Genomic DNA, 26,446 nt, shown 5'->3' on the forward strand with positions numbered 1-26,446 from the left:
TAAGTGGCCAATTAATGGCCACTTAACAGCCTCTTCCCAGACCCACCACAATTTAACAGAAGGTGGAGAGGCCCACTGCCACGAGGAGACACCGCCAGGTAAAACCTGGTGGCCTCCTCGCGGGGTCGGGAGGTCCCACCTTTTGGAGCAATCCAGGGCCCTGGGAAGGCCCCCCTGGCAGCAATCACCACCCCCCAGGGAAGAGCACCCCACCCTCACCAACTCTGCTCTCCACCCCGTCGGCGGGGTCTGCAATAATGGTCCCGGCCACCCTGACCCCACTCACCTCTCCCAGGACCTCCTACAGTACCTGCTCCCAGTGGCACAGCCAGTACTGTGGAGTGCTGACCTTCCGATTCGCTGACAGCTCTTGGAGGCGGGAGCTCATTCCTTAAAGGGACCAAGTCCCCAACAGTGAGCATTTAATTGCCTGCCCGCTGTGGAATTGCAATGGGGGTCCAAAGGAGGGCTGAGGCAGGGTCTCCCACTACCTTCCAGAACCCCCTTCCATGAGAAAATTCAACCCCATGAAAAGAGACTGGCCGCTAACATAAAAAGGAATCCAAAAGTCTTCTATAGGCATATAAATAGTAGGGTGGTAAAAGGGGGTGGGTGGGGCCAATTAGGGATCCAAAAGGGGATCTACGCATGGAGGCAGAAGGCATGGTTGAGCTGCTAAATGAATATTTGCATCTGTCCTTACCAAGGAAAAAGATGCTACTAGAATCACAGTGAATGAGGAGGCAGTTGAGACACTGGAGGGGTTACAATTGATAAAAAAAAACTATTAGAAAGACAAGCTGTACTCAAATTTGATAACTCACCAGGACCAGATGAGATGTATCTGAGGATGCTGAGGGAAGGGTGGAAATTGTGGAGGTACCATAGAACCATAGAAAAGTTATGGCACAGAAGGAGCCCTGCAGCCCATCATGTGTGGTCGAAAAATCGAGCTGCCCAATCTAAGCCCACCGTCCAGCACCTGGTCCGTAGCCTTGCCGGTTACAGCTCTTCAGATGCATGTTGAGGTACCTTTTAAATGAGTTGAGGGTTTCTGCCTCCACCACCATTCCTGGCAGTGAATTACAGACACCCACCACCTTCTGGGTGTAAAAGCTTTTCCTCATATCCCCTCTAATCCTTCTACCAATCACCTTAAATCTGTGCTCCCTGGTAATTCACCTCTCCACTAGGGGCAACAGATCCTTCCTGTCTTCTCTATGTAGGCCCCTCATAATTTTGTACACCTCTATTAAGTCACCCCTCAGCCTCCTCTGTTCCAAGGAAAATAACCCTAGCCGATCCAATCTTGCCTCATAGCTGCTACTTTTAAGGGTAGGCAGTGGCGTAGTGGTATTATCACTGGACTAGTAACCCAGAGATCCAGGGTATTTCTCTGGGGACATGGGTTCGAATCCCACCACAGCAGAAGGTGGAATTTGAATTTAATTAATAAATCTGGAATTAAAAGCTAGTCTAATGATGGCCATGAAACCATTGTTGATTGTTGTAAAAACCCATCTGGTTCACTCATGTCCAGGAAATCTGCTGTCCTTACCTGGTCTGGCCTACATGTGACTCCAGACCCACAGCAATGTGGTTAACTCTTACATGCCCTCTGAAATGGCCTAGCAAGCCACTCAGTTGTACCTAACTGCTACGAAGTTAATAGAAAGGAATGAAACCGGACGGACCACCCGGCATCGACCCAGGCACCGGAAGCGACAACGGCAAACCCAGCCCTGTCGACCCGGCAAAGTCCACCTTACTAACATCTGGGGGCTTGTGCCAAAGTTGGGAGAGCTGTCCCATAGGCTAGTCAAGCAACAGCCTGACATAGTCATACTCACGGAATCATACCTTACAGCCAATGTCCCAGACACTGCAATCACTATCCCTGGGTATGTCCTGTCCCACCGGCAGGACAGACCCAGCAGAGGTGGTGGCACAGTGGTATACAGTAGGGAGGGAGTTGCCCTGGGAGTCCTCAACATTGACTCCGGACTCCATGAAGTCTCATGGCATCAGGTCAAACATGGGCAAGCTAACCTCCTAATGATTGCCACCTACCGCCCTCCCTCAGCTGATGACTCAGTACTCCACCATGTTGAACACCACTTGGAGGAAGCACTGAGGGTGGCAAGGGCACAAAATGTACTCTGGGTGGGGGACTTCAATGTTCATCACCAAGAGTGACTCGGTAGCACCACTACTGACCGAGCTGGCCGAGTCCTAAAGCACATAGCTGCTAGACTGGGTCTGCGGCAGGTGTTGGGGGAACCAACACGAGGGAAAAACATACTTGACCTCGTCCTCACCAATCTGCCTGCTGCAGATACTTCTGCCCATGACTGTATTGGTAGGAGTGACCACCGTACAGTCCTTGTGAAGACGAAGTCCCGCCTTCACATTGAGGATACCGTCCATCATGTTGCGTGGCACTATTACCGTGCTAAATGGGATAGATTTCGAACAGATCTAGCAATGCAAAACTGGGCATCCATGAAGTGCTGTGGGGCATCAGCAGCAACAGAATTGTATTCAACCACAATCTGTAACCTCATGGCCCGGCATATCCCCCACTCTACCATTACCATCAAGCCAGGAGACCAACCCTGGTTCAATGAAGAGTGCAGGAGGGCATGCCAGGAGCAGACTCAAGACATACTTCAAAATGCGGTGTCAACCTGGTGAAGCTACAACACAGGACTATCTGCATGCCAAACTGCGTAAGCAGCATGCGATAGACAGAGCGAAGCGATCCCATAACCAACGGATCAGATCAAAGCTCTGCAGTCCTGCCACATCCAGCCGTGAATGGTGGTGGACAATTAAACAACTAACTGGAGAAGGTGGCTCCACAAATATCCCCATCTTCAATGATGGGGGAGCCCAGCACATCAGTGCGAAAGATAAGGCTGAAGCATTTGCAACAATCTTCAGCCAGAAGTGCTGAGTTGATGATCCATCTCGGCCTCCTCCTGAAGTCCCCAGCATCACAGATGCCAGACCAGCCAATTCGATTCACTCCGCGTGATATCAAGAAACGACTGAAGGCACTGGACACTGCAAAAGCTATGGGCCCTGACAATATTCTGGCAACAGTACTGAAGACCTGTGCTCCAGAACTTGCCGCGCCCCTAGCCAAGCTGTTCCAGTACAGCTACAACACTGGCATCTACCCGGCAATGTGGAAAATTGCCCAGGTATGTCCTGTACACAAAAAGCAGAACAAGTCCAACCCAGCCAACTACCGCCCCATCAGCCTACTCTCTATCAACAGTAAAGTGATGGAAGGTGTCATCAACAGTGTCATCAAGCAGTACTTGCTTAGCAATAACTTGCCCAGTGATGCTCAGTTTGGTTTCCGCCAGGGCCACTCAGCTCCTGACCTCATTACAGCCTTGGTTCAAACATGGACAAAAGGGCTGAACTCAAAAGGTGAGGTGAGAGTGACTGCCCTTGACATCAAGGCAGCATTTGACCGAGTATGGCATCAAGGAGCCCTGGCAAAACTGAGGTCAATGGGATTCAGGGGGAAAACCCTCCGCTGGATGGAGTCACACCTAGCGCAAAGGAAGATGGTTGTGGTTGTTGGAGGTCAATCATCTGAGCTCCAGGACATCACTGCTGGAGTTCCTCAGGGTAGTGTCCTAGGCCCAACCATCTTCAGCTGCTTCATCAATGACCTTCCTTCAATCATAAGGTCAGAAGTGGGGATGTGCGTGGATGATTGCACAATGTTCAGCACCATTCGTGACTCCTCAGATACTGAAGCAGTCTGTGTAGAAATGCAGCAAGACCTGGACAATATCCAGGCTTGGGCTGATAAATGGCAAGTAACATTCGCACCACACAAGTGCCAGGCAATGACCATCTCCAACGAGAGAGAATCTAACCATCTCCCCTTGACATTCAACAGTATTACCATTGCTGAATCCCCCACTATCAACATCCTAGGGGTTAACATTGACCAGAAACTGAACTGGAGTAGCCATATAATTACCATGGCTGCAAGAGCAGGTCAGAGGCTAGGAATCCTGAGGCGAGTAACTCACCTTCTCACTCCCCAAAGCCTGTCCACCATCTACAAGGCACAAGTCAGGAGTGTGATGGAATATTCTCCACTTGCCTGGATGGGTGCAGCTCCAACAACACTCAAGAAGCTCGACAACATCCAGCCTGCTTGATTGGCACCCCATCTACAAACATTCACTCCCTCCACCACCAACGCACAGTGGCAGCAGTGTGTACCATCTACAAGATGCACTGCAGCAATGCACCAAGTCTCCTTAGACAGCACCTTCCAAACCCACGATTTCGACCAACTAGAAGGACAAGGGCAGCAAATACAAGCGAACACCACCACCTGCAAGTTCCCCGCCAAGTCACACACCATCCTGACTTGGAACTATATCGCCGTTCCTTCACAGTCGCTGAGTCAAAATCCTGGAACTCCCTTCCTAACAGCACTTTGGGTATACCTACCCCAAATGTACTGCAGCGGTTCAAGAAGGCAGCTCACCACCACCTTCTCAAAGGAAATTGGGGATGGGCAATAAATGCTGGCCTGACCTGGCCAGCATCGTCTACATCCCATGAATGAATTAAAAAAAAGCCCTGGCACCATTCTTGTAAATCTCCTCTGTACTCTCTCCAGAGCAAATATGTCCTTCCTATAATGTGGTGACCAGAACTGTATGCAATGCTCCAGCTGTGGCCTAACCAGCAGTTTATACAGTTCCAGCATTACATCCCTGCTTTTGTATTCTATCCTGGCTATAATCTTCCAATCCCCCTTAGTTAAGTGGGTGTGGATTGGGGTGTCGTGTCAGAGGACTGGAGAATTGCAAATGTTGCATTCTTTTCAAAAAGGGGTTTATGGATAAACCCAGCAACTACAGCCCAATCAGTTTAACCTCAGTGTTCGGAAAGTTTTAAAAAATTACAAGTGGGACCAAATTAACAGTCACTTGGACAAGTGCAAATTATTTAAGGAAAGCCAGCATGCATTTCTTAAAAACAAATTGTCTTTAACTAACTTGATTGAGCTTTTTGATGAGGTAACAGAGAGAGTTGATTAGGTAATGCAGTTGATGTGGTGTTTTTGGAGTTTCAAAAGGTGTTTGATAAAGTGTCAAATAGTAGGTTTGCCAGCAAAGTTGAACTGTGGCAGTATGGATATGAAGTTGGCTGAGCAACAGAAAACAGAGTAGTGGTGTACAGTTGTTTTCGGACTGGAGGAGGGTATACAGTGGCGTTCCCATGGGTCGGTACGAGGACCGCTGCTTTTCTTGATATATACTCATGACCTGGACTTGGGTATACCGGGCACAATTTCAAAATTTGCTTAAGGCACAACACTTGGAAGTTTTGTGAACAGCAAGGAGGATAGTCAAATATATTGGTGGAATAGGCAGACAGGTGGCAAGTGAAATTTAATGCAGGCAATGTGAAGTGACACATTTTGGTGGGAAGAATGAAGACAGACAAGTTAAACTAAAGGGTACACTTCTAAATGAGGTGCAGGAACAGACAGACCTGGGATTATATGCACAGAAATCATTGAAGATGGCAGAGCAGGTTGAGAAAGTGATTAAAAAAGCATATACGATCCTGGTCTTTATAAATAGAGGCATAGAGAACAAAAGCAAGGAAGTTATCGTGAACCTTTATAAAACACTGGTTCAGCCTCAACTGGAGTATTGTGTCCAATTCTAAGCACCACATTTTAGGAATGATACGAAAGCTTTCGAGAGGCTGCAGAAAAGATTTATGAGAATGGTTCCTGGGATGAGGGACTTCAGTTACAAGAATAGATTGTAGAAGCTGGGGTTGTTCTCCTTAGAGAGAAGCTTGAGAGGAGATTTGATAGCAGTGCTCAAAATCATGAGGGGTCTGGACAGAGTAGATTGAGAGAAATTGTTCCTGTTGGCAGAAGGGCCAAGAATCAGAGGGCACTGATTTAAGGGGATTGGAAAAAGAAGATGGGTGTCATAAGGAAATACTTTTTATTGTAGCAAGTGGTTAAGATCTGGACTGCACAGCGCGAGAGGGTGATGGAGGCAGATTCAATCATGGCTTTCAAATGGGAATTGGAGAAACACTTGAAGGGGAAAATTTTGCAAGGCTATGGAGAAAGGGCGGGGTTGGAGTGAGACTAGCTGAGTTGCTCTTGGAGAGAACTGGCAGACTCGATGGGCCAAATGGCCTCCTTCTGTGCTGTAGCCATTCTATGATTCTAATTTTTGCTCTCTGATAAACCATGGACTCTCCATGAATTATGCAATATAAAGGCGGGTGAATAGGTCAATTTTCAAGAAGTTTCTTCCTAATTCTCAAAGATAATCAATTAAAACTCCTAAGTATCAGCCTAAGATTACAACGTACATTAGTTAACCTTGACTATTGCACAGATGATTTTGAGCATCCTCAATTTTAATTCGGAACCCGAAGAAGGGTCACTGACCCGAAACGTTAACTCTGCTTCTCTTTCCACAGATGCTGCCAGACCTGCTGAGTGGTTCCAGCATTTCTTGTTTTTATTTCAGATTTCCAGCATCCGCAGTATTTTGCTTTTATTTTAGGAGCTAAATGATGTTGCATGGGGAAGTCTTTGCCAAAATGTGAATGAATTAGTCAGAAATATTATTCGATCTTTATTCAGCCAGAAATGGCCACTGGACTTGGCCTGCACTGCCCTGGGACCATTTGGGTTTGAATGGCTTATGACTGTGCTGTGTGATGCCTGGAGGGGAACTTGTAGGTGGTGGTGTGACCATGCTTCTGTTGCCTTTGTCCTTCTAGGTAGTAGAGGTTGCAGGCTTGGGAGGTGCTGTAAAAGAAGCCTTGTTGGAGTTGCTGCAGTGTATCTTGCAGATGATACACACAACAGCCACATTGCCCCAGTGGTGGAGGGAGTGAATATTTCAGGTAGTGGATGGAGTAACAATCAAGCTTTGTCTTGGATGACATTGAGCTTCTTTAGTGTTGTTAAAGATGCATTCATCCAGGGGGATATGTCATCGCACTCCTGGATTGTGCCATGTAGGTGGTGGAATGCTTTTGGGGAGTCAGGTGGTGTGTCACTTGCTACAGAATATCCAGCCTCTGACCTGCTGTCATGCAGGCCCCCACGTGCACATAATGAGGCACATTACTTTTGCCACATGGACATTCAATTTCAAATTGCTGCTGGGAATAAGAGAAGGCCTGTGACAAGGCTGGAAAGACATTTTTGCATATTAACAGACAATGTTTGGGAACAAAGGAGCTATCCCCTGCTCCAATACAATCCACAAACAGACGTGGTCAGACCAGCCAGTCACATGGCTGTTGCAGAGTTTTGAACTGAGAGTTTTAAATTGGAGAGACAGTGTTTGAACTGGCAGAAAGCTTTTTGCTCCTGGACTGAAGAAGATCTGTCTATCTGCTCCCATCTCTTTCTCACAGAACTCCAAAAACTGACTGAAGATACGTGAATCCCAAGAAAGAAAAGTCTTTTACAGTGAACAGGGCTCCAACGAAAAGCGAGATTTACCTACGAAAGGGCTTTACAGTGAGCTTGAAAAACTATAACAACTCTTCAGATATTGCCTCAAATCTTTCCACTTTATTTCTTCTGCTCTTTTCTGCCTCTATTCGCATATTTGTATCGCATATGCATGCTAGCTTGGATGCATTGTGTATCCATTGGCGTCAACCAAATTAGAGTTTAAGTTTAATAAAATTTCACCTTTCTTCTTTAAACCTAAGAAAGTCTGTTTGTGCTTGTTTCTTTGCCTTATAATTGGAAAGCAGTGAACAAGGGTTCACCAAGGGGAAGCTTAAAACACAGTGCGTTTAAAAAAATAAAACCCTGTTACAGTAAGACGAGGTGAAGGCTGAAAGGGAACTCTAGACCTCTTTCCTCACCTGGTCATAACACCTGCTCTTGTAGCCACAGTATTTATGTGGCTGGTCCAATTAAGTTTCTGGTCAATTATGGCTCCAGGAAATTGAAAGTGGGGGAGTCAACAAGGGTAATGCCATTGAATGTCAAACAGAGATGGTTGGACTGTTTTGTTGGAGATAATCATTGCCTAGCACTTTTGTAGTGTCTGCAGCAGTTCAAGGTGGCGGCTCACCACCACCTGCTCAAGGGCAATTAGGGATGGGCAATAAATGCTGGCCTTGCCATTAACAGCCACATCCCAAGAATGAATAAAAAAAGGTTACTTGTCATTAATCAACCCAAGCCTAAATGTTGTCCAGGTCTTGTTTCAGGCAGTCACAGACTGCTTCATTATCTGAATAATTGTGAATGGAACTGAACACGGCAATTTTCAGCAAACATCCTTACCTTGACCTAAGTGGCAACCAAAGGCAGAGGATTCTTAGATTCTGAAGGGAATCACAGCAAAGCTTGATCCTGTCCTCACCCAATGTCAACACTTCTACTTTCCAACAAGATAGCAAACAAAAGCGTGAAATTTTTATTTATTTTCCCCTCCATAGGCCAGGGATGCTAATGCTAATTGTAATGCCTTTATCACGGCCACAGGTGAGGTCAGTTATCTCAACATACACCAGAGATGGAATCAGGGAGTTTTAGTCTAAACTGCAAAGTTCTACATTAGGCAATTCAGGTTTGAACTGAGCCTTTGGGCACATGATCTTATTTAATGCACTGAACTGGTTCATATGTTGCAATAATTTAGTGGAAAGTGTTATTTAAGAAATAAATCTTGTTTTGCTTCGTGATCTTTGACAACTCTCTACTACATCAGAAATGATTAAAGAGAGTTCCCATATTAAATAATTACAGGCAATCATTAAAAATTAACAGAATGCAGTGAGTTATTGTGGTGCACTGGGTCTCAACATGCCTCTCCAACACTGTGGTAGGGCCCAGAGTTACATCGCCAAGCAGTTTTTTTCCCAATTTCAGTGGCACTGTACCATTTTGGGTAGGAATCATTTAGAGGCTGAGCACTTCTTATGTGGGCCACCCACAACATTAGTAGATGTCTGGTAGCAGGTCGCATCTTCAGTTGAGGATGGTGGGTGGCACAGGGAGACCAATTTGGGTAAAGGAAGAAACAGTTATTGCTTCACTGCTCCCAGTGGGCTGTTCCATTGATTGTGGAAAACATTTAGCTATAACCATGCTTCACGTCATTTCGTCAAATTTGACATATAAATCAGACAGTAACTTAATATAAAAGGAAATAAGCAACATTAATAGCAATGGAAGTTAGAAACATGAATATCAGATTTTGAATTTTTAAACACAAACTTAATAAGAAGTCACTTGGCTTTCTAATTTAAAACATAAAAGCTTAGATTTTCTGATTGTGACAAATCTCTTTTCCAGCCCCGCAGTTATTTATTGGAGCTGTGCTTACCAGCTCCTGCCTGAGAATGTAAGCAACCCACAGGCTGCCAGTAAAATTGGAAAACACTCTTCAAAATTTTGGATCTTTTTCCTGCGACCTGTTCAAGGCAGAACTCAGAGTGCAAGTACAGAACCTAGGTCTCAGGTCCTTTTTAAAGCCTCGTATTCAATGTTCTAATGACTCAGAGGTTTGGATACATGTTACCAGATATTTTTACCTGGGTTGCATGTCACTAATAGTCACTCACCCACATATGAACAGGACATACACCACTGACAGAGACGGTGCCGAGGAAATGGAGTAGGGGTGGGAGGAGAGCCTCCTTTTACCCTGATCTGACAAAAAAAAGCAACTGGAGAGGGAAAAAAACAAATCTAGGCCAATATATGTCTAGATTCATGATTTAGTTCAAGAGTTGTCAGAACTTGAGTTATGGTACAGAGAGACAAGCACAGTCTTTCAGAATGCTGCATCATTGCTAAAAGTTCACTCACCTTTCGGAGGAGGAGGAAGAGGAGTACAAATATTACGAACAATTCTTCTTTCAACTTTATTTAAATCTGCAATAGTATTAATAAAAAGTTTTCTCTCTGCTGATCCAGTGATTTGCAGAAGCTCACTACTTTTTGCTTGTTGAACACCCAGCGCAAATATATGGATATGCTGGTCCCTCAAACCAGCAGCTGGTGCAATCACACTGTCACTAGATTTCCCAGCTGTAATCACTAGAAGGTACTGAGGCACCTTTTCTTTCTTTCGACTTCCCATTGATGGCTGATAGAAGCTGTTCACAAATTTTAATGCTGCTCCAGTGGCGGTTTCTCCACCCATCTGGATGATATTATCAATTTTGCTGCTTAATGTATTATGCGAATCAGAATCTTTCAAGTAGAATTCAGCTCTTTGCTCTCTACCGTACTGGACTAAAGCAAACTGGAAGTGATCTCGACCTACATCAAACAATTTGACAAAGTCTTTCAAGCCATTCTTCATCAACTGGAAGTCACTGCTTGTTATCGTTTTCGAGCCATCCATAAGAAAAACAATGTCTGCTTTTTTAAGTTCACACTCTGCACAAAATAAATAGAATCATAGAACAATTAGAGCAAGGCAGATGTTGAGATTGAAAAAAAAATAGCAAATATACAGCAGGAACATTAAAGCATCTACAGAGTAAATACAAATTAATATTTCAAACATCCATAAATTTCTATTTGGCATAGCATGTAAAGATAGTAATGAGCCTACACAAATTGGTGGAGAATCAGAGACATTTTTTAATTAAGGATTTTAAGGACTTGAATAATACCGAGTTCTGGTTTCAGCATAATGAATCTTGTGGTGCTGCTCTTGTCACCATCTTGCAGGGGAATGACAATCCAGCCTAACCCTCTTCAATGTGTGATGGAAACCAAACCAACCAAATGGAAACATATTAATTTCGTCATATGGAACACTACTTGAACTTTTACAAGACATTGAACATAACTAACTTTTTTAAAAAGACCACAGAGCTGAACGGCTGAAAACATGGCTGCACATTTGCATTCCAAGAGACAGTTACATAGAAAGACAATGGGATTGCTCCCTGATTCAATTAGCAAGATGGGTTTTGTCAATAGTGATGATCAAAGGACATTGAGAGCCACTGACTTTGTAAGAGACAAACTCCCGCCCTCCCCCCTTCACCCCCACTGAATATGACTGGAGAACTTTTGAAATCAGCAGATGATGCTGTTTCAAGCAAAACGTTGTTCACATGATTAACCTGCTGGCCAACCTGGAGACTTTTTGAATTGTGCCTCACAGAAAGGTTTTGGCGCAGACTGCAATTTGAAGACAAAAGAGAAGGAAGCTATCTCCCTGTCTCTCTCTCTCAAGCAAAGTTCCAGGGATCCACAGAAGTAACTTAAGCCACAAGACAGAGGACCTAGAGTCATAGAGCTATACAGCACAGAAACAGGCCCTTCGGCCCAATGCATCTGTGCCAACCATCAAACATCCATCCAATCTAACCCCATTTTCCAGCACTTGGCCCATAGCCTTGTATATATGGCGTTTCAAGTGCTCATCTAAATACTTCTTAAATGTTGTGAGAGTACCTGCCTCTACCACCCCTTCAGGCAGTGTGTTCCAAATTCCAACCAGCCTCTGGGTGAAAAATTTTTTCCTCAACTCCCCTCTAATCCTCCTGTCTCTTATCTTAAATCTATGGCCCCTGGTTATTGACCCCTCCATTAGGGAAAAAGTTTCTTCCTATCTATCCTATCAATGCCCCTCATAATTTTGTATACCTCAATCAGGTCTCCCCTCAGCCTTCTCCACTCCAAGGAAAACAACCCCAACCTATCCAGTCTCTCTTCATAGCTGAAATGCTCCAACCCAGGCAACATCCTGGTGAATATTCTCTGCACCCTCTCCAGGGCAATCACATCCTTCCGAAAGTGTGGTGACCAGAACTGTACACAGTACTCCAGCTGTGGCCTATCCAGCACTTTATACAGCTCTAACTTAACCTCCCTGTTCTTATATTCCATGCCTCGGCTAATAAAGGCAAGTATCCCGTATTCCTTCCTAACCCCTTATCTACCTGTGCTGCTGCCTTCAGTGATCTATGGACAAGCACCCCAAGGTCCCTCTGACCCTCTGTACTCCCTAGGGTTCTACCATCCATTGTATATTCCCTTGCTTATTAGTCCTCCCAAAGCACATCACCTCACACTTCTCAGGATTAAGTTCCATTTGCCACTGCTCTGCTCATCTTACCAGCCCATCTATATCGTCCTTAAATCTAAGGCTTTCCTCCTCACTATTTACGACACCACCAATTTTCGTGTCATCTGCGAACTTACTAATCATACCTCCTATATTCACACCTAAATCATTAATGTACACTACAAACAGTAAAGGTCCCAGCACTGATCCCTGCACTACCCCACTGGTCACAGTCCTCCATTCGCAAAAACAACCCTTGACCATCACCCTCTGTCTCCTTCCACTAAGCCAATGTTGGATCCAATTTGCCAAGTTACCCTGGATCCCTTCTTAACCAGTCTCCCATGCGGAACCTTATCAAAAGCCTTACTGAAGTCCATGTAGACTGCATCAACTGCTTTACCCTCTTCTAGGCACCTCCTCAAAAAATTCAATCAAATTTGTTAGACATGATCTCCCCCTGACAAAGCATGCTGCTGATACTTGATTATTCCCTGCCTCTCCAAGTGGAGATTAATCCTGACTCTCAGAATTTTTTTCAATAATTTCCCCACCACTGACGTTAGACTCAGGCCTATAATTACCTGGTTTATCCCTGCTACCCTTCTTGAATAATGGTACTACATTCGCTGTCTTCCAGTCCCCTGGCACCTCTCCTGTGGCCAGAGAGGATTTGAAAATTTGTGTCAGAGTCCCTGCTATCTCCTCCCTTGCCTCACATAGCAGCCTGAGACAGATCTGATCTGGGCCTGAGGATTCATTCACCTTTAAGCCCGCTAAAACCTCTTCAGCCTTCTGGTACCAGCGAAACAGGTTTGAAAGTGTGCACTAGGCCCCAGCGAGAACTGCAAGGCTCAGCTCCAATCAAGGACTTTACATCCAAACTAAAGACAGTAACTGAATTCCATTTACTAGCCCACACCTCCCCCCCACTTTATTCTTTCTCCCCCTCTGTATCTGTTTGTGTGTTTATCGCATATGCATGCTAGCGTGGTTGTGTCGCATGTTTTTAGTAACTTTAACGGAGTTAGAGTATTAAGGCTCATAAACGTACACCTTTCGTGTTTAAACCTAAGAAAGCCTGTCTGGTTGGTTTATTTACAATTACAATTAGAGAGCAGTGAGTAAGGACTCACTGAGGTGTTAAGCTAAAACACTGTTTTAAAAGTTAAACCCTGTTACGGGGCAAACCAGGAAAGGGGCAGAGAGGAGCCTGAGACCCCTTCCTCACCCAGTCATAACAAATGTTATTGACAGTAGATGCTGGTCATCCTCACCAAGTCAGCCTGCATGAATGATTTTCATTTGTGCTGATTCTAGGAGCAACAGCTGAGTTTCTCTGAAATTTCATCAGAACTAGAAACTGGGAGATAAGAAAGCTCTTTCTAAGTTTGAACAAAACAAAGCCAGGGTAGAACAAGCTTGCTGATTCCTATCACAAAGAAAGAATTAGTACTTTTTTTTAAAGTTCCAAAGAGGTGAGAATGTGCTGGATGATATATAAAGAACACCTCAGTAAGGAGAGAACAAGCTATAGGACGACAAAAAGAAAATGAAGACAGTGACAATATGCTAATTTTCACTTCTGGGCAATATCGCTATATGTTCTGTATATTTAATTTTAAATCTTTTCATACACAACAATGCTGCCTTGTGTAAGTTGCTTTGGGGTGGTTAGAATTAGTTTTACTTTATCCTCTAATCTGATACTAACACATTCGTGTAAAATATAAATATCCTTTAACCAATATATTAAGAATGTTCAAACAGCCACAATTAATCCTAAAATATATGAGTTTTATATGGATTAAATTGTGTATGTCTTAATCTTGGAGCTTTAACAATGAAGATGTGCGAAGAATGTGGGAAATTTATTTTTTATTTGTTTAGAGATACAGCACTGAAACAGGCCCTTCGGCCCACCGAGTCTGTGCCGACCATCAACAACCCATTTATACTAATCCTACACTAATCCCATATTCCTACCATATCCCCACCTGTCCCTATATTCCCCTACCACCTACCTATACTAGGGGCAATTTATAATGGCCAATTTACCTACCAACCTGCAAGTCTTTGGTGGTGGGAGGAAACTGGAGCATCCGGTGAAAACCCACGCAGACACAGGGAGAACTTGCAAACTCCGCACAGGCAGTACCCAGAATTGAACCCAGGTCGCTGGAGCTGTGAGGCTGCGGTGCTAACCACTGCGCCACTGTAACTCACTGTAATACAAATGTCAGCAAAAGGCATTGTGGACTGATAATATTCAACAGCTCAAGGCTAAGAACGAATCAATTTCTGTACAAAATCCATATTGTCAACATAGGGAGATAATAACTAAAATGAATAGAGATTTTCAAAGTTTTTTTTATATAATTACTGACAGGAATCCTATCACTTAAGTCCCAATTGGAATAGGCTAGCTACTGACATCACAGGGTCTGGACCAACCATCAGGCCAGACACAAGATGGGCTGATAGTCAGATAGGGTTATAAGCGAGGGTCCATACTGCCTCATTGCACAGATTCCCAACAAGATCCACCGAAGTAGACAAATTCCAGCATATGGCGAAGAGAGGACAAAAGAACTGGAAGAGTCTTCATGTCGTCTGTGACCAAAACTCAGTTGGAGAGCGTGAGCTCTGTAAAGTCGCTTCCTGAATTTTGCAGTAAGGAAACTACAAATGTCCTCAGCATTGTTAAATTAGAGAGAGGAAAATTGGCCAGGCTTTATTTTATTTTTTTATTTATTTTTTAAAAATATACTTATACTTCAATGGATATCCATAAACTCCTGCAAGAAATATGCATGTCAATTTATGTTGAATAAAAATAGGAATGAGATTTGGCTCGGTTTCCCGATGGTAAAATTGTCTGCTGCTACTAATTTTCTGGGCACAGATATAAGATTGGATACGTGGACAAAGTACTGAATCAAGAGTGTGTGGGGGAGCCGATATATTGAGGTGACAAGCATTCATAAATCTCCATTTGGTATCGAATGCAACTATAGTAATGAACGAATGCTAATTGCTGAAGAATCAGATACATGCTTTAATTAAGAATTTTAAGGAATTGAGTAAAACAGTTCTGATTTCAACACTAATGACTCTTGTGATGGTGCTCTTATCACAATGTTGTAGACGGCTTACAATCCAGCCTGAGCTCTTCAATATTATTGGGAGTACACTCCAGCATGAAATATGTCATCCTCATCAAGTCAGCGTGTACAAATCATTTTTGATCGTGTTGATCCCAGGAACAACAGATGAGTTTTCCCTGCAATTTGCCAAACATGTCTGCAATATTGCATCACTGGGCAGACTCACGGCTGACACACTTAGACTGTCTGGGGATCAAAGATCAGTAAATCCATACTTCATTCTTGACTATCTATTATTCCAGGTGCCATGGAATATCAGGATGTTTAAGTAATAATGCATTTTATCATGACTTACATCACTAAATAGTTTATGAAGAACTGAGAAATGAGTTTCCAAACATTTTTATTGTTATTTAAAAATATAAATCAGTGGTTCTTGGAATCAGAATAAAGGAGAAAGGTTACAACAGTTTTATTTGTCCATCTTGCCCTGTGAATCATTTGAAGTTTACACAATTCCACTTTTCTATGTAGAATGTTATTGATTTGAATAAATATTATTAAGAAAATATGTTGCAAAATTACAGGAGCCCTGAGATTGACTTGGAACACAAATCAGGTTGGTGGAAGCAGAGTCAGGCAGCAAATTAGTAGTGTGAGGCCTGGGAATTTTTGAATCCTAGGCCCCATGTGCATGTCCCAAGTTAGTTTCTCGCCCAAAGCCACTGGGAAACTCTATGCATTCCTTGTGGGACCCTGAGGAGCACTTCTCTCTCTGAGCCCAAGAATGAATGCCCAAGAAAGTAGAAAGATACCTTTATGAGCCTCTTATGGCTCTGACTCCTCTTCCCACTAGGTGCACCTCTGGGCACATCCACTGTTTAAATAACATTTGGACCTAATTTGCATATTTAAAGAAGCATCCTGTTAAGAAGAGCAAATTAAAATCATAGACTGTGGGGATAGATATGGGACATTGATAGGTGATTTAAACCATGTGCCTGCCCAGTTTTCGCCAAGTGAGCAGGGTTAAAATCATCTCTATATTAAACCTTCTTCTTAAAACTTCATAAAAAAATTTAAGGGGTTACATCTTGGTGCAGCTAATTTAGTTATTAGATACACCCAAGTCCCCAGCAGAATTTCAGACGCATAGGGGTAGATTTTCCTCTTTTGCATTTCAGAGCTAAATAATCATCTGAGTAGACAAATAGGGAGTTAAATTAGATAACCCCTAAAACGAGCATGTGAATCGCAGTATGCGATAAACTCGCGCCTGTACCTTGCGTTGCAGGCAGCATGTTAAATTTGTGCTGCCTCTTCTTTTAAATGATTTCTACGTGCAGCCAGCACTCCCTGTGCTGTACGTGGCTGCATGCATCAGTTGGGGGCCCAATATTTTGAGTGGCCATCACTACTTAAAGGCAGCCGGTAGTTCTTAAAGGGGAAGTGCATTGTGGCTGCAAGGAAGAAAGACATGCATTTATATAGCACCCGTTCCTGAACTCAGTACATCCCAAAGCACTTTACAGCCAATGACGTCGCTGTTGTAATGTAAGAAACGCAGCAGCTAATTTACACTCAGTGGGCTGAATTTAGTGATCCCGTTTGGAGCAGGAATGGAGACGTGGGGGACCGGAGAATAGCATCGGATGCATCAGCCCAGAAATCCAACGTCGTGACATCAGTTCCAGTTTAATTAGTGGCAGGAAAGCACCAAGGTGACCTTACCACCCCGCGCAATGGGATTGGCATTTAAATTGTAGAACAGTTACTTATAATCCATTTGCATGCAATTGATCGCGATTCATTGGGGGGCTTGGGATTAAGTGGATGACAGGCGACCCTCGTGTGTCTTCGGATTCCCGGCCATTGAAATGTGGCAGCACCGAGGTAAGGCCTCAGTGCCACAATGGGTAGGCAGCCATGACCAGCATTGCATAGGAGATGAGGGGGTGTGGAGGCCATTATAGGCCTACAGTCCTGCGTGCTCTGCACAAATAGGCTTGATCCCGGGTGGTCTGTACGGATGGGCTTGATCCTGAGTGGTCTGTATGGGTGGCCATATTGCTGGGAGAGCGGGTCGAGTGGCCATACTATCAGGTGAGAGAGTTGGCTATCAGCAAGGGTGGGCACTGAGAGCTATTAGTGTGCAAGCCAAGGTGGGGTAACAAAGGCAAAGATGCCAAGACAACTTTTTCTCTGCAAGCACAGTGCTCTGGAAGCCTGATCACTTGGTATGGGTCTCATACACCTCGTCTTTGTGGACTCCCATGACGTGATGCAGCGTCTCCAACAGAACGAGGGCCAGGAAGCATTGTGCCTGTCCTTGAAGTTCCACAACAAGAGCAGCAGTAGCTGGCCATGCCAAGAAGGACCCACCTGTGCCAATGTACCGGACTTACCTCAGCTACCTCCAAATGTCCAAATTGTCAGCAAAGACTGATCTCCAGGGAGATCATCACCAATCTTATGTGCCCTGCTGCAGGATGAGCTGCGACCTATGGGATTTGATGGTCACCCTATTTCGGTGGCCTTGAAGATTACAGTGGCACTTAACTGTTATGCATCTAGATCTTTCCAGGTATCCAGTGGGGACATGTCTGGGATCACACAGGCAGCAGCTCACCGCTGCATTCGGGGCCATCGCTGGATTTCCCAGGGTGCAAGGTATGATTGATTGCACTCATGTGGCCATCAAGGCTCCCACAGAGCAGCCAGCCACCTTCATCAACAGGAAAGGCTTCCATTCAATCAACGGGCAACTGGTCTGTGACCACGGAAAGCCTTTCCTGCAGGTGTGTTCCCACTTCCCAGGAATCAGCCACGACTCCTACATACTTCAACAGTCCCAGGTGCCACAGCTTTTCAGGCCCCCCACTCACCTTCAGGGATGGATTCTTGGGGACAAGGACTACTTGTCAAAGACATGGCTACCCACGCCTGTGAGGAACCCTTGCACTGCAGCAGAGGAGAGGTACAGCACTTTCCATGGCTCCACCCGAGTGACTACCGAGCAGTCCATTGGGCTGAAGATGAGATTCTGGTACCTTAATCGATCCAGTAGAGCCCTGCAATATGCAGGGTCTCGCGTACTGTGGTGGTCTGTTGTGCTCTGCACAATCTACCCCTGGAGTGGGGGGATGGTGAGGCCTTGCCTGAAGAGGACATGATTGAATGCCACTCATTAACTGACACAGAAGACGTAGAGGAGGTTGGTAAGCAGGCAGCATTAGATCTTGAACCCCTTGCACCAGAGGCCAGGCACAATGAGCAACAGGCCAAGGAGGCAAGAGAAAATCTCATACTTAACCGTTTCCTGCCACCATGATGGCCTCTCAGTGTGAAAGCAACAAGACTCAACTCAATGCAATCAGTCTGTCACCTCCTTTCTATTTGGGTTCCATGCCTGGCGCCCTGCTTAATCATGTGCTCTGGCACATGTAAAATGCTTACCAAAGGAAGGTTGTGCCCACTAAGTAAGAAGAGTGAAGTCAGCATCTCATAATTAAGGGATGAAAGAATAAGCATTTGCCACAATGAATGTAACTTAAATAAAGGACAAAACTTTATAAGACAAAGCAAATGGCAAATGTCAAACACTGTGAAACCTCAAGTGTGTCTGTATACATTTACGAGTGCTTGTACAAGATGTAAACCCTGGACTAGCAGCTGGGCTGGAGGCAGACTGCTGATCACACTGCCACTTGGCCTGGGATGCCTTTGGCAACTGCCCTGTGGCTGCCTGGAGGGCCCGACTGCCTGAGGGTTTGCTGCACAGGTGCAGGATTCTCCTCAGGCGTTGCAGTACTGGAGTTGGGCTCACTGGCAGAGGGGCTGAGGAGCAGCTATACATACTCAGAGTGCCCTGAGGGAGGCCCGCTGCTGTGGAGGCCTCTCCTCCTCCCTTTCAAAGCTCACTTGAACCTCCCCGCTCACCAGAGAAAGACAAGGACCTGGAGATGATTCTTACCACTGTTGCTGATGGCCATGGTGATGGTGTGCAGGTCTGCACACATCTATGGGATCTGGCTCTCCCTGAGGGTCTCCAGCCTCTCAATGAAGGAAGCCATGCACTTACACGCCTGAGACATGGCAGCACTCATGTCATGGATGGACTCCTCCACATGGCTGTGCATGGCCTCTGGCATCTCCGCCAGATGTTACCTTACCTCTCTCTGCAACTCTAACATGTCCTGTGTGGTCGACACCAGAGGCCCCCCATGAGCCTGGGGCTCAGCATCGGCCTGGCCATTCACAGTCCTCTGACTGTCAGAGGCCACAGTTGTCTCAGCCTCAGCCAGTTACTCAGGCACATGCGTGGTGCTCTCACCAGCTTGTGACTCTGATTTTACAGCCAAGTGGAAACCCACCGAGGTGAACACATCTGCATTGGTGGAAGGTACAGGAGAGTCATGGGACGGTGCATCCTCTGACTGCTCCTCCTTAGAGTTTGACTGCTGTCTCCCTTCAGATGGAGTCTCCTGCAAATAACAATCTGCAAGGAAACCTCATGCTGATTCTCACCTACCGACCTCCCTCTGCTGATAAATCAATACTCCTCCATGCTGGGCACTACTTGCAAGAAGCACTGAGGGTAGCAAGGACACAGAATGTACCCTGGGTGGGGGAACTTCCATGTCCATCACCAAGAGTGGCTCAGTAGCACCACTACTAACTGAACTGGCTGACTCCTGAAGGACATATCTGCCAGAATGGGCCTGCAGCAGGTGATGAGCATAACAGGAGGGAAAAACCTACTTGACCTCACCCTCACCAATCTACCTGAAGTATATAAGATCCTGAGGGGTCTTGACAGGGTGGATGTGGAAAGGATGTTGCCTCTTGTGGGAGAATCTAGAAATAGGGCCACTGTTTAAAAATAAGGGGTCGTCCATTTAAGACAGAGATGAGGAGAAATTTTGTCTCTCAGAGGGTTGAGAGTCTTTGGAACGCTTTTCCTCAAAAGGCAGTGGAAGCAGAGTCTTTTAATATTTTTAAGGCAGAGGTAGATAGATTCTTGATAAGCAAGGGGGTGAAAGATTATCGGGGGTAGGCGGAAATGTGGAGTTGAGGTTACAATCAGATCAGCCATGATCTTGTTGAAAGGTGGAGCAGGCTCAATGGGACAAGTGGCCTACTCCTGCTCCTAATTCATATGTTCATATGTACCTGTCGCAGATGCATCTGTCCGTGACAGTATTGGTAGGAGTGACAGCTTCACAGACCTTGTGGAGATGAAGTCCAGTTTTCACACTGAAGACACCCTCCATTGTGTTGCATTATCACTGTGCTAAATGGGATAGATTCAGAACAGATCTAGCAGTTCAAAACTGGGCATCCATGAGGCACTGTGAGCCATCAGCAGCAGCAGAATTGTATTCCACCACAATCTATAACCTCATGGCCCGGCACATTCCTCACTCTACCGTTATCCTCAAACCAAGAGACCAGCCCTGGTTCAATGAGGAGTGTAGGACAGCATGCCAGGGGTACCTGAAAATGAGGTGCCAACCTGGTGAGGCTACAAAAGAGCTCTGCATGCATTCTAAACAGTGGAGTGGAATCCTCTAGACAGAGCTAAGCAATCCCACAACCAACAGATCAGATCAAAGCTCTGCAGTCCTGTGACATCCAGTCATGAATGATGGTGGACAATTAAACAACCAACCAGATGAGACAGCTCCATGAACACCCCCATCCTCAAATGATGGTGAAGTCCAGCATGTCAGTGCAAAAGACAAAGTTGGAGTTTTTGCAATCATGTTCTGCCAGAAGTGCCAAGTGGATGATCCATCTCCGGCTTCTCCTGAGATCCCCACCATCACAGGTGCCAGTCTTCTACCAATTTGATTTGCTCCCCGTGATATCAAGAAACAGCTGAGAGCACTAGATATAGCAAAGGCCGTGGGCCCCAACAACATCCTGGCTGTTGTGCTCAAGACTTGTGTTCCAGACTAGCTGTGCCTCTTGCCAAGCTCTTCTAGTAGAGCTACAACATTGTCATCGATCTGACTACGTGGAACATTGCTCAGATATGTCCTGTTCACAAAAAGCAGGACAAATCCAATACAGCCAATTATCACCCCATCAGCCTATTCACAATCATCAAAGTGATGATCAAGGGGTTAGGGGACAGTGTTATCAAGCAGCACATACTTAACAATAACCTGTTCACTGATGCTCAGTTTGGATTTCGCCAAGACCACTTGGTTTGAGACTGCAGTACAGACTTGTTCCAAACATGGACAAAAGAGCTGAATTTCAGAGGTGAGGTGAGGTGAGGTGAGAATGACTGCCCTTGGGAACAAAGCAGCATTTGACAAAGTGTGGCATCAAGGAGCCCTTGTGAAATTGAAGTCACTGGGAATTAGGGGAAATCTCTCCACTGACTCGAGTTATAACTAGCACAAAAGAAGATGGTTGTTGTTGTTGGAGGCCAATCAGCTCAGCCCTAGCACATCATTGCAGGAGTTCCTCAGGGCTATCTTCAGCTGCTTCATCAATGACCTTTCCTCCATCACATAAGGTCAGAAGTAGGGATGTTTGTTGATGATTGCACAATGCTCAGTACTTTTCATGACTTCACAGGTAATGAAGCAGTCCATGCCCTGCAAAACATTCAGGCTTGGGCTGAACAGTGGCAATTAACATGCATGCCACACAAGTGCCAGGCAATGGCCATCTCCATCAAGAGTGTCCAAGCAGCTCCCCATGATATTCAACAGTATTACCACAGTTAAATCCCTCTCTATCAACATCCTGGGGGCTTCCATTGACCAGAAACTTAACTGCACCAGCCATATAACTACTGTGGTTACATGAGCAGGTCAGAGGCTGGGTATCCTGCAGTGAGTGGCTCACCTCCTGACTCCCCGAAGCCTTTCTACCATCTACAAGGCACAAGTAAGCTGGGTGATGGAATACTGTCCAATTGCTTGGATGCATGCAGCCCCAACGTCATTCAAGAAGCTCAACATCATCCAGGATAAAGCAGCCTATTTGACTGGCGCCTGATCCATCACCTTAAACATTCACCCCCTCCACCACTGGCACACAGTGGCAACAGTGTGTACCATCTAAAAGATACACTGCAGCAAATTATCAAGGCTGCTTCAACCACACCTTTCAAGCCTGCAAAGTGTACCAATTAGAAGGACATGGGCAGTAGGTGCATGGGAACACCACCTGCAAGTTTGTCTCCAAATCTCACTTTATCCTGACTTGGAAACATTTTGCCGTTCTTTTGTCATTGTTGGGTCAAAATCCTGGAACTCCCTATCTAACAGAACTGTGGAAGTACCTTCACTACACGGACCGCAACAGTTCAAGAAGGCAGCTTACTATCACTGCCTGAAATGATGGGCAATAAATGCTGGCTTTGCCAGTGATGCCCACATCCCATGAATGAATAAAAGAAATCAAATATTGTTCGTCGCTCAGCTGAGTATTGCATGGCTCCTCCAGAGTTGTCTAGGCAGCAGAGGTTCCACTTGAGGACGTTGATGGCGTGCTCTATATTGTTCCTTGTGGCAGCCTTGCTCTCAATGTAGGGTTGCTGTACGTATGTCCGTGGGTTCAGACTGGAGTTATAAGCCACGCCATGAGTGGATAACCCTTGTTGCCCAGTAGCCAAACTTTGGCATGCTGTGCTGGGTCAAACACAGGTGGTCCAGTGAAATGACCACAAAATGAAGGAATCATTACTGCTATCAAGATTCATGCTGCATGATGAGCTACCTGTTGTCACACATCAGCTGCACATTAAGGAAGTGGAATCTCTTTTGCTTCGTGAAAATGGCTGAGCACACGAGGTGCATGCAAGGTAATGTGCCTATAGTCAATGGCACACTGCACCGTAAGGAAGCCTGCACTCCATGTAAAACCTGCTCGTCTCCAGTAAGAGGGAACGAGATGAAGCTGCCTCTGTGTATAGAATGCTTCAGTGACCTCCCTTATTCAGCAGTGTACTGCAAACTATGAGATGTTGCTTATCTCTCCACCAACAGCCGGGAAAGAGCAAACACCATACAAGTTAAGAGCCATGGTCACCATGACAGCCACAGGAAAAGCGGTCCTTGCCTTGCTCTGAGGTTGAAGCTGTGGCTGCAGCAGTTGCCAGATTTCAGTCACAACCTCTTTTGTGAAGAGAAGATGTCTCAAGCATTGATTCTCGCTAAAGTTAAGGTGAAAGAGTTGCTCCCTAAAGACCCTTAGTGGGTTAAGCCACCTCTTAAGAGCTCTTCTCCCCCTCCTCCCTCCCCACTTCTAGCAATGTGTCCTGCTCTGCATTCCCCAAACCATGCTCAATTCTCAGAGGAAAGCTTACCAGGCCACACATGTCTGGAAGCAATTTGTCTCAGCACAAGCTTGTAAACCGACAAAAGAGTGCCTCAGCACCAGTGAGACCAAAGCTCCAAAAATGTGTACATTTACACCAGCAGCCAGAAGAAATAATCTAACAGCTAACCTGTAAGTAGTTCATGATCCCTTTAAATGGCACTGGTGGGGTGTCCTTAATTTAGTTTAACTTTGTGTTCATCCGTGCAAAGTTAAGACAGGGCGTAGGCTGGAGGCAAGAGTTTGAAAAGTGGCAGCACTGGCATCGAATCAGCGTTGCAGACTGATTGACATCATAACCTGCCTGATCTGCATCCTGCCAGTGGTTATTAGGTCCAGGCACGCAAAGCCCTTTACCAAGATGGTGTCCGGTGACCTTCCCACTGGAAGTGCTCACGCATCTCAGACACCATTTTTCAGCATTAGGAGGTCATGTAGCACCCAGGAAATGGGTGCTACAGAGCTCAATAACTCCCCCATAGAGGTAAATCAAGCTATCCACCTCTTAAAGGTGTTTAACCCATTTTCTGTTGATCTAAATGGATTTGCTGCATATGTAATTAGCCTATGTATATCACTCTTAAGCATGAATACATCTCTACATGCTTCAATGAGCTGTCAATTTGCATGAGTCTTGCTGAATATTTGGGCAGAATTTTAACATGCAAAAGGAGTGTGCTGCGTACCATAGAACCATAGGAAAGTTACGGCACAGAAAGAGGCTATTCAGCCCATCGTGTCTGCACCAGCTTAAAAATCTAGCCGCCCATCTAATCCCACCTTCCAGCATCAGGTCCGTAGCCTTGCAGGTTACAGTACTTCAGGTGCATTTCCAGATACCTTTTAAATGAGTTGAGGGTTTCTGCCTCCACCAGCAATCCAGGCAGTGAATTCCAGACACCACCACCCTCTGAGTGAAAATGTTCTTCCTCATGTCCTCTCTAAGCCTTCTATCAATCTCCTTAAATCTGTGCCCCCTAGTAATTGACCTATCCACTAGGGGCAACAGGTCCTTCCTGTCTACTCTGTCTAGGCCCTTCCTAATTCTGTACACCCCTCAACCTCCTCTGTTCTAAGGAAAACAATCCTAGCCTATCCAATCGTTGCTCATAGCTACAATTTTCAAGCCCTGGAAGCATTCTTGTAACTCTCTCCACAGCAAGTATGTCCTTCCTGTAATGTGGTGATGCAATACTACAGCTGTGGCCTAACCAGTGTTTTATACAGTTCCAGCATTACATCCCTGCTTTTGTATTCTACACCTCGGCTAATAAAAGAAAGCATTCCACACGCCTTCTTCATAGGAACATAGGAGCAGGAGTAGGCCATTCAGTCCATCGAGCCTGCCCCTTCACCTGTCTACCTGTCCTGCCACCTTGAGGAACCTATGGACAGGCACTCCAAAAGGTCTCTCACTTTCTCTACCCCTCTCAATATCCTCCCATTTATTGTGTATTGCCTTGCTTTGGTAGCCCTCCCCAAATGCATTACCTCACATTTTCCCGATCAAATTCCATTTGCCACTTTTCTGCCCATTCAACCACACCATTGATATCATTCTGGAGTCTACAGCTATCCTCTTCACTATCAACTACACAGCCAATGCTTGTGTCATCTGCAAATTTCCCAATCATGCCTCCCACTTTTAAGTCCAAATCATCGATATATACCACAAACAGCAAGGGACTCAACACTGAACCCTCTGGAATGCCACTGGAAACTGCTTTCCATTCGCAAGAAAGCTTGTTGTTGAAGGATTATGCTGGATCCAATCTTTACTTTGTAAAATAAACGTAAGACTGAGTAAACAAATTACAAACAGCTCTTCACTCAAATCTTCACCCAATTTCAGTAAGTGTCTCCTAATATATACTCACGACCCTAATTAACACCCTCCACCGGCTATGATTAAACACAATTAAAAAATAAAATTAATTAAAATTAATTAATTAATTTAATTACTAAACTAAAACAATTAATAGATTCCCTTCTTTCTCTTTAAAAATAACAGAGTTTAACATGCACAAACATTTCAAAACAAATCAAAATAAATTTCATATTCTGGACAAATCATTACATTGCAAGATGCCCCTCCTCTGGGACCCCTAACAATTTATTTACACAGGTATTCATTTTTGTAAAACAATCAGATAGATGACGATTTAGAGTCATAGAGTTATATGGCACAGAAACGAGTCCTTCGGCCAATCGTGTCAGTGCCGGCCATCAAGCACCTATCTATTCTAAGCCCATTTTCCAGCACTTGGCCCGTAGCCTTGTGGCCTTTCAAGTGCTGATCTAAATACTTCTTGTGTTGTGAGAGTTTCTGCCTCTACCACCTCTTCAGGCAGTGTGTTCCAGATTCCAACCACTGTCTGGGTGAAAAGGCTTTTCCTTAAATCCCCACTAAATCTGTCCCTTACCTTAAATCCATAGATTTAATACCCCATACCCCCTGGTTATTGACACCTCTGCTAAGGGAAAAAGTTTCTTCCTTTCTACCCTATCTATGTTCCTCATAATTTTGTATACACAATTTTGCATGTACTCATTTAATTTTGGAGATTTCTTTTCTCTCCGTTATTTGTTTTAATCCAAAAAGTTCAATCTGTAACCTTCTCTTGTTCCCATTTTTTGTAGAGTGTCTTTATCCCACAAAGAATGATTATCTACATAACATTCAATGGGTATCTTATCTTCAGTGTGCCCCTTGTACAGAATCTCACATAAAATATTTGACAAATAGAACCCCATATCCAATGCCCCCACAAGAGCCAGTGTTTCTGCAGCTAAAGTACTTTTAACAACTCTTTTATTTTCTTAACTTCCCAAGCTATAGGACAACATTTCCTATTTTCACCCATCAAAATATTATGAAACCAGTTGCACTCAAAAACCCATCAGCAA

At 44.9% G+C, this 26,446-nt stretch overlaps 1 protein-coding gene across 1 annotated transcript in view; it reads right to left on the bottom strand.

Annotated features, from left to right (window-relative positions):
* Positions 1 to 26,446, bottom strand: part of LOC137380552 (collagen alpha-6(VI) chain-like) — a 174,268-nt gene that overhangs the window by 127,428 nt on the left and 20,394 nt on the right. The window contains exon 6 of the mRNA XM_068052548.1: positions 9,872 to 10,447. Coding sequence (XP_067908649.1) covers positions 9,872 to 10,447 — 576 coding nt within the window. The remainder of the gene's footprint in view (positions 1 to 9,871; positions 10,448 to 26,446) is intronic.

Source organism: Heterodontus francisci, chromosome 2, assembly GCF_036365525.1.
Source record: "Heterodontus francisci isolate sHetFra1 chromosome 2, sHetFra1.hap1, whole genome shotgun sequence".
NCBI lineage: Eukaryota > Metazoa > Chordata > Chondrichthyes > Heterodontiformes > Heterodontidae > Heterodontus > Heterodontus francisci.